The sequence below is a fragment of the Clarias gariepinus genome, chromosome 17 (genome assembly GCF_024256425.1).
Source record: "Clarias gariepinus isolate MV-2021 ecotype Netherlands chromosome 17, CGAR_prim_01v2, whole genome shotgun sequence".
Lineage (NCBI taxonomy): Eukaryota > Metazoa > Chordata > Actinopteri > Siluriformes > Clariidae > Clarias > Clarias gariepinus.
In genome coordinates, this window is record NC_071116.1 from 28,505,137 (window position 1) to 28,514,661 (window position 9,525).

The following is a 9,525-nucleotide window of genomic DNA, read 5'->3' on the forward strand; positions in this document are numbered from 1 at the left end:
CCCATCAATCACAACCAGTCAATTTGACTGGTCAAGTAAATTACATGGGTTTAATCAGAACCTCAATAACTTAAAAGGAACTTGGCGATAAATTACTTCAGTTTGAAGGATGTGTGGTGATGAAATTGATTTTACCTGATTGGTTAGTGTCACTTTGATTGGCATGAGAGAGAAGAAGGCCCTCCCACCAGACAGCAGGAATAGGTCAACAACGCCTGTGGAATCTCCTGAAGATGCCAGGGTCATGTCCCTTGATCCCCAATCTTTAAAGACATATTATATAGTTATATAAAGAACATATGCTTTTACAGTTTCTTACAAGCAGGATGTGTGCTGAAATAAAAAAACAATAACACCAACAACAACAATATCTTTTAAATTATATCTCTAGCTCCAGGAGAGATTCAGTTGATGAGAACTATGAGTGGGACTCACACTACGTCTCCGTGAACTCTAATGACCTCAAAACGTCAATCAGCTCAGTGTGCCTGCAGGAGGAGATGCTGAGCAAGGGAAGACGGAGGAGTGCTGTGAGCGACAGCAGACTGATATTAAAGCAGGAAAAGAGAGGTGAGGGGAAATCTGTTGAATCTGACACCTTTGAAATGTTCCCCGAAAATGTTCTTAAAGTTAAGATAAACTTTTAGTTTGTATCCAATTTTTCTGTAAGTAAAGGAAGTTCATGTTACCACTCTGAAGCTGATTAGTTTTCTATTGGAGCAGATCCAAGAGAGAGAAGTTTATTCCCATTACACCACATCACAAAACACAAAACTTAAAACTACAGCTTTATATCTACTCGGTAAAGAGCGCGCGCTGGCGCTGGAGAACCCTTCTATAAGTGTTAAGTAAACATGTCCTCATAGAAAACCCTCACAATATCACCAATTCTTCACATTTATAAGTCAGTTTATGTAATGTGTCTGCCATACAAGTGTCTATGAACAAGCTGTTACTATAGGAACTCTAATATATTACAAGGAGCACGTTGATACAAACCCCTCTTTGCGAGTTCGATGAGGAATCTTGTTGAGAGAGAGATTTTGATGAGAAAATCGGCGTGACTCCTGCAGATTTCCTGGGTTACCTGGGCTCTCGTAGGGCTCGCTTCTAACTCTCCAGGCATCTCTTCAATCTTGCTGATCGCAGCAAAAAGCTAAAGAATTACTGCACCGTTCAATCTTTTTACAAGAAAAAAAAAGCAAACAATGTTTCTCATAGAAGCTGTCCTGAGGCACTCCTGAGCACTCCCCAAAGTTTTTAGGGGTCCCCTGGTTCTTACCGGTCGCGTAGACCCAGGATAGCGACAGCGATATTGAGGAGTGACTTGTGAGATGGAGGAGAAGTCCTACGAGTTTAGCGAGAATGCATTTTCTACTCGGAGGGAGTTCTGGCATGATTAAGGAAAGCGTTGTCGAATGATCTACATAATCCAGGCGGGAGAGAGGAGAGAGTTGGCGGGAACTCCTGCTAGAGGCCACAGAGCACGTTCAACGCTAGCACTTTTCTCTTGTGCCTCACTCGTGACGCTGTTCTCCTTGTAGTCTCGGGCCTCCTATTGAGTACTTTCTGTCTCTCCCTTGTTATTGCCGTTTGCGGATATTCCTCATTCTCACGGTACACTCACCGAGAACTCGTTGTTCTTGTCAAAGCTTCTCAAATCCCTACGCCTATGATGTAACACCTTTGCTAGGTCACAGAATGACCGATTTCTCAGCACACTCGCTCTCTAAAGGGGCTGTAGAAACTTAATTAGAACTGGGAATTCAACTTTTTTTTTTGTATTATTGTGTGTTTGCAGGTCTATATCAACATATTAGCATTTTGCCACCCAGCTGTGAAGAGTCTCAGCTTGAGCAGGAAATTCAGCATGGCTCCATGTGCTACCCGGACCCTAATCCCGATGTGAATGCTGCGCCGGTGCTATTCTAAATGGACTCTAAATGGTAAGGATGATCTCATGATTCTACGAGCGACAGTTCAGTTTCGACGTGACATTTGAACACTCGAAAAGACATGATGCTTAAAATGAAACCATCTAGGCACGTACAGTAGCAGAGACTGTTCATACCTTGTAATGTTAGCTCGTTTCGCTAAGCTAATCAAAAAAATGAAGCCTAACATGTAATACAGAAATCAAGTTATAGGATGCACAAATAAAAAATAGATATGCCAGTGCATTTCTACAAGAGACGAACAACAAGTGATGCAAGAGACTCGAGTTACTAGCGTGAACGTAGGGTCACGTACGACACACTGTCTGCTTACTGTGTGTGTGGCTGTGTGTCTGAGCAGGTAATAAATAAGAGATGTGAGAATAGTCTTTGCTACCAAAAGTAATATTGTATTAGACACATGATTAAGCTGAAAGATTACGTATATTACATTCTCAGATGAAATAGCTCTACTTAATATTTTACTAGTTCAATATTGAATATTACTCAGCGCTAACCCCGATAAATATTTAATGCTGTTATCTAACACTGCATCGTTTCGTTCTCTTCCTGGGTAAAACAGAATCATCTGCACCAAAGATGGAGGACCAGAGAGCAAGTGCTTCTCATCACACAACTCCAAACTCAAAGCAAAACAGAATCTGAGATGGAGAACTCATTTCTTTTTTTTTTTTTTTCTACCTGTTTGCGCTTTCAGTGTTCAAAAGGTTTCCTCCAGAAGATGCTAATGAGAAGAGCCTGATGTTTTCCGGGACAAGTCCAGCCATCATGACGTCTCCAATGACATTAGGATTTGGGATCATTTCTGCGTGGAATTAGACGGCGACTCTGATTGGTCGCACGCTCCAGACTCAAAGGATGAAGAACATGAAAGAATCGTCTCATTTCATCACTCGTTTGAGATTACACCGAGGACGAAAGAGCCTCAAGAACCTGCTCTAAATAAGCTCATGTGAGCTTTCAGCACTGTGATTTACGCCTCTTGTGCCTGCAAAGGATAGAACAAAACTTTTTTTTTTTTATAAAGTTTATGCCAAGGATGGACCAGGTCTTATTCAAGGAACATTGCCCGTCCAGAAGATCAGAACAGGGAGTTTTTGAGATGCAGTTTGAAGCAAACTTTCTGCACGGAGGTTATTAGGCGTGAATATCGATATCGATCCTCGCTCGGAGACAGAGCCGTGGGATTAAAGGCCTGGTCAGCTGAGAGGAAAAGTTATAAAGTGAAAGCTTTCTCTTCACACTCATTGCCTTTGAGAATACCATAAGAGGACGCGATGTGTTCCGCGTGATCTCTGAGTGAAGCGATCCGTTATATAATGTAAAGACGGCATAATGGAAGGAAGAGTTTACTTTTTAAAACAAAATTAAAAAAAAAACTTACATGAAGGATTACAGTGGAAAGGACACACAACTGTTTACTACAATTTTTTTTCTTTACTCAACATCATTATATTTACTTTATACTCCAATCCTCATTTGTGTAATGGATTTATTTGTAAAATATTTAAATAAGAAACGTATATGTGGTAGAAGTTCCAGTTTGTATTTGTATGAGTTTATGTACAGAATAAGGAGACGCGCTAATGGGAACCCCGACTGATCAGCTGTAAAATGTATAACTGTTAATGAGTATATGTACTTTATACACGTATTACACTGTCAAGTTTGAATCACGTTGTTTTTTTTTTCCATATCACATTTTAATTAACATATATACTGTATATATATAAAAGAGGCGGAGTTAGAGTGTGTCTGCGGTACATGGAGCGCTGCAGTGGCTGAGCTGGATTCGGAAAACTTGCGAAATCCTTGCGAGCCTCCCCCTGACTGTTTGTTGGTCTTTTACCTTTTACTGAGTTTTGTAGGCGTGGCTAAATGTAAAATGCGCCATAAACGTACACGTTCCATTAATTATGCACAATCGGTAACATTCAAGCAAGTGCAGATTTTTTTAGTAGGAGGAGTCTCGGCAGTGTGCTTTTTGTAAATCTGACGGGAATATTTAAGTTCCAGGATTCAGTTCCAATATTTAGCTGACCTAAAAAAACAAAGTTAGAAAAATGAGGCCCGCTGCGCAACGAACCCGGTGAGAAGAGCAATTTAGCAAAAAGTCTGCCAGATATGATTCTTTTATAAAGACACAGGATGTGGAACGGCACATTAAATGTCAGCTTAGTTTCCAGGGGAACACACACACACACACACACACACACACACACACAGATACACTCATTTAAACTCTGTGGACATGGTCTCAGTGTGAAGATCTGCACAGAAAGTAAAGCACGAAAACGTCTCTTGTGGCATCATCAGGATTTAGATTGTGTCTTAAAAGGACTTTATTTTATTTTTTTAAACTTTGTGAGAAACAGGAAGAGACCTAAAAAGTGATGCAGCTGTACAAGTACAAAAAAAAAAAAAAAAAAGAAAATTACAAATTTGGAACATAATGCACAGTTATCACAGACTGTTCCGTATCCCATCATGCCGTGTTTCCCAAAACCGTCCCCTGGGGTTTCTGATCCAGCACTTCTGTTTATCTGTGTTCGGCACCGAGAGCTGAAAGTGAGCAAAAAACCCAACAAAAACACAGAGTCATGGGAACACGGGAACGCTGACGAGCCTCAGTTAGTTGCCGCGACGGACTCATTTGGCTTTCAGAGTTTCGTTAAAGACGGGATTAAGTGTAATTACACACTGTAGGATATCACAGTCGGTAATCTGATGTGAAAGATCTTGTCACTGTGGAAAAGAGAAAAAGAGAGAGAAACAGCCAGACAACCTGTTTTTATTTTTTGTAACAACTCTAACTCATGCTGATACACCGAATTGAAAATTAGGATAAAAAAATGAAGCCTGAGGACAATCAAAGATGAAATGATGATGGACGGCGTGCTTCGGTGTCGTCGTTAGCCTTATCCTGCTTTATAATCTGCTTTGCTTCTTTAATTTATTATTTATTTTCAAACCCAAGCGCACTATCACTCCTGTGGATCTGGGGAGCATTTTGTCAGACATTTAATAACAAAGAAGGAAAAAAACAAGAAAGGAAATAAATTAGAGATCATGAAAAAGTGAAAGAATAAATACAAGCTGGAAATTATTATTATTATTTTTTTTACATTCATTTAGAAATCAAACACTAAAGTGGAAAAGTCTTTAGATTTCAGAAGAGACATGAACACGTCATGCATCCAAGCTGTTTCAAGTTTCATTTCTATAGCGCTTTTAACGATGGTCATTGTCTCAAAGCAGCTTCGTAAAAATGAAAAAAACATTTAAAAAGAAAATTTCTGAAAGTGTGTATGTGTGTGAAAAATGTGTCTAGATAATAATGAGATTGTGTCTGATGAACAAGCCAAGGGTGACGGCGACAGTGTCAAGGAAAAACTCCCTGAGCTGTTAGCTTCTCCTTTCGCGTCGTCTCCCAGACAAGCAAGTTGTTTAAAATTCTTCTTCTTTCTTTCTGCTTTCACCTTAAAAATAATCCTTTTTATCAACTTTCACAAGAATAAAAAGTTCAATCTGATTTATTGGTTTAAACGTAAACACCTTCTGTGCTTCCCCAGGACGCGCTCTGACACTTTTTACTAGCTGTATTAATCAACTTGAATGGATGCTAGACAATCAGGACGTGGAAAGAATCACCTTGTAAATGAGCGAGCACAGCGTAAAGGAAACAAGGTGAACCAGAATAACGGGAATTTTTAAAATGCGTATTGGTAGCCATTAGCAGGTGGTAGCACTGCGGATTACAGGAGTGACATTTAGCAAGTAAACACTCCGCCATTTTAGTAATCATGGATTAGTGGAACGGGCTATAAAATTGATTTCTTTTATCACTTCTAGTTTTATTGGATTGTAAAAAAAGTTCCCGTTTTTTTGTGTCACCTTGTACAAGTCTCATCCTAGCACATCACTGTTAATTAGCATTTTTATGCGTGAAAAATAAAAATGTTAGCTTGAACGGCACAGCTAAAGTGTTAGCTAAAACCTTCCTGCTTTCTTGTTGATGGAAACATGATGCTTCATCCCATATTTTAGGAGAAAAAAAAGAAAAAAAAAAGTTTTTTTGCATAACACTTGATCCCTCTTATTTCTTCTTATTAAATTAAATAATGTAGATTAAATTAAAGAAATTTACAATTTACAAACTTTAATGTAACAAACTCAGCAGCGACCTCGTTTCCCCTCTCGTCATGAAAGTTAATGAAGTGTCAGATTTACATCCAGCTTTATTTTCTAAAATTTGTAACGAAAAAGGAACTGATTTACAACGGGTATTTCAAACTTGAGCTTAAAGCCGTTCTGTTTTAAAAAAAAAAAATTTATATAAACCCGCGAGGCCATAGCGAAACACATTTTATTCTTGATTCTGATTGGTCAGAAGGTTGTTTCCATGGTAACAAGTCATTATGCTCCACATAAAAATGGGGTATCAGTCGTTTACATGCCATTATGTCAATCTGATTGGAGTCGAGCCTCTCCTTCCACAGATAATAAAATAAATGCACCGTTTCAGAAGTCGCACTCCTAATTTCGTCATACTCTCTAGAAGGACAATAAAAAGTCTTCATCTAAGGTCCTGTTTTAAACGCGCTCCACAGTTCCTGCACTGGGATTTGACCTGGACAAAATGTGTAACAGAAAAGAAGCCGCTAACACCACGGCGGTAACACGAAGGACGGCTATCCAATTAAATGGTCGAGTTGATCTTTAACCATAACCTCGACTGTGCATGTAAACGTACTGATTGATATGAAAGGAGTCTCCAGTATCAGTACATTTTAACACTTTTATAGGATCTTCAGCACAGGTCATGACTGTTTGTAGCTGCTCTAATGCAACAGCTAACGAGAAAGTGTCCTGCGAACATTCCACAATTTTATTTGTAACTATAAAGGGATGATGCATGTGATGAGCGTGTATCTCTGTAACCAATCACAAACATAATCAGTGTCAAGTTGCTGTTGTATAAAAGGAATAAAACACCAATCAAGCTAAACAGATAGCTTTTACATGCAATTAACGACCAAAGTGACATAAAGACACACATCTATTTTGCTGATGATATTTTTCTACATTGATGTTCATGAGATGATGTTTTTTATTTTATTTTTTATTTCATATTTCTTTGCCACCATACAGTGTAAATATTATTATAATTAATTGTTTGTATACATGATGTACTAAAGCATGCTGTCATTCCAAATGTTAGAGTATTTTTCTAGAGTAGTATTTTTCTTATTACTTTGTAAAAAAAAAAAAACCATATACTGCATATATATATACTGTATATATATATATACTGTATATACTGTATATGGGTTCTTTATTAAATAAGAATACTGTTACAAAATTGCAATATATGTTATGTTATAGATTTGTATAACGATTTTATTCATAAGATCACATCAGATATTTCTGTGTGATAAATTTATATATTAAAATAAATGATTATTAGAACTTGGCGTGTGTGTGTGTGTGTGTGTCAGTTTGATTTATTTGTAGTGTAATACTAATAAACAATATTAATTAATATTAATCATCTGCATGAATAATTAAAATTAATGGAAGGTCCTCACAAGGATAGTGTGTGTTTGTGTGTGTATGTGTGTGTGACAGCTTGATTTATTTGTTGGTCCTCACAAGTATAGTAAGACAACTGTGTGTGTGTGTGTTTACTGAGGAGTTCTTCCTTCCTTTTAGATGATTAAATTAAAAAATCCAGTAACAGCTCATTAGGCCTTTTAATGGTTGAAGCCTATACACACACACACACACACACACACACACACATACATTTCTGTTTATTTAGTTTTTCCACTGAAACAGTTACAGTAATTAGAAACACGTCCCAGATGATCAATTACGTTCGGGCTAAAGGGAACGGAGGCGTGATTTGGATTGTGTGCGTTCCATTTTAAAACAAAATTAAAATTATAAATGACAATTTAACCCAAATTTGGCTTGTCGGTCTTGTTTTAATCTGCGACAAATTGAAAGAAAAAACGTGTTTCCTCCTAAATCCGCTCTAAACTAATTTAAAATTAGTTTCCAGAATCAAATCGGCTTGTAACAGGAATGGAATTTAAGTATTTAAAGTAAGAAAATTAAATAGGAAAGTTTAAACAATTGCAAATTGACTAGGCTGCAAAACAGTCGACTGCAGAGCGCCTGATAAAATGTACTAAACAAAGTTGTGGTCAAAGGTTTTCAGTACATTCATCAAGAACATGAATGCAAAGGCATTGTTAAGTTTGCACTGATTTTGACTTTTTCTTGGGCAGAAGGATTATACAACATCCAACATCAGAAAACATCAAGAATTCGGATTACAAGGTTAATTTCTTACGGCTTTTCTGAAATCAACCTCTAGCACTCCTAATATTTGGTCGAACATTCCTTAGCAGGTTTGACCTTCAGGTCCCGGCAGAACTCTGCTTGGATATTTGACCGCTCTTCTTGGCTGAACTTTTAGTGTTCAGTTCAATTTGTTGGTTCAATTTCTCTGGTACAGACCTGACTTTATAAGCACAAGTCCACAAATGTTCGATCAGGTTCAATAAGGTTGAGGCTCTAAAAAGCTTAAAGTATTCTTGCTTTTACATTCCACAGCCAGCTTGATGTATGTCCGGGATCATTGTCAATTTTGTATGAAACTGTATCTCACCTACGCGGTTTTGCGCGGTGGCTATAAGTATGGTTTATCATAATTCACAGCGAGTTTTTGGGCGCTGTGAGTACGTTTCCATCTTTCCGCTAGGAAAATTAAACGTTTAATTTTTTTGCCGGTCCTCGCGGAAGCTTGCAGTCCTTACAGAACTTCGCGGAACGCCAGTGTAACGTCGGCGGGCAATTGCGGCGACTCACAGTGCCCAACTCACAGAGTCAAACCGCGTAAGTGAGATAGGGGTATTAAGCATATTCTGTAACTTATGATCTGAGGTTCTGCCTAAGAGTTTTTTTTTGGGGGGGAGGGGGGGGGGATTTTTTCCCAGATTTTCTTCCTAATTTAGTCGTATTCAATTCCTTCCCGTCACTAGGGGGCTCCCACATTAAGGCTTCTACTACCACTCAGTCAGGAGTGCCGTAAAATATCCGAACCATGTGATGCCAGCCGACCGCATCTTTTCGGACTGTTCCGCTTGTGTGAGCTCACAGGCACTCCTGATTGGCTGTAGAGCCGTAATTAATGTGAGAGGGCTAAGTACCTTTCATCCCTCCACTCTGAGAGAGCTTGCCCAATCAGCTCTCTTTAGGCCTCCGGCTACGAGAGGTTACAGCATCACCCAGGAATCGAACTCGCAATTTACAGATGATAGATTTACTTTACCACTGCACCACTCGGGTAAGTGCTCAAGAGTTCTGAGGTTATTCTCCTCCTCCTCCTTCTTTATGAACTCCAGATCAACTGGCAGCTAAACAGCCCCAGATCCTGATGCTGCCACCATCATGCTCAACAGCCACTACAGTGTTTTGGGGGTTAAATGCCTCAGCTTTAATTCTCCAAATATACCTCTGGTCCAAACCATTCTTTGCTAAGGATCTGAGGTAGGTCTACAGT

At 38.7% G+C, this 9,525-nt stretch overlaps 1 protein-coding gene across 3 annotated transcripts in view; it reads left to right on the forward strand.

The window, feature by feature from the left end:
- igsf9a (immunoglobulin superfamily, member 9a) overlaps positions 1-3,626 on the forward strand; it is a 41,464-nt gene extending 37,838 nt beyond the window's left edge. For 2 of the 3 annotated variants that reach the window (XM_053475854.1, XM_053475855.1), the window contains exons 20-22: positions 392-570; positions 1,802-1,946; positions 2,518-3,626. In XM_053475854.1, the coding sequence (XP_053331829.1) occupies positions 392-570; positions 1,802-1,932 (310 nt within the window). In that variant the 3' untranslated portion in view covers positions 1,933-1,946; positions 2,518-3,626. The remainder of the gene's footprint in view (positions 1-391; positions 571-1,801; positions 1,947-2,517) is intronic. The other variant, XM_053475856.1, reaches the window with a different exon arrangement.
- Positions 3,627-9,525: the final 5,899 nt, after the last annotated feature.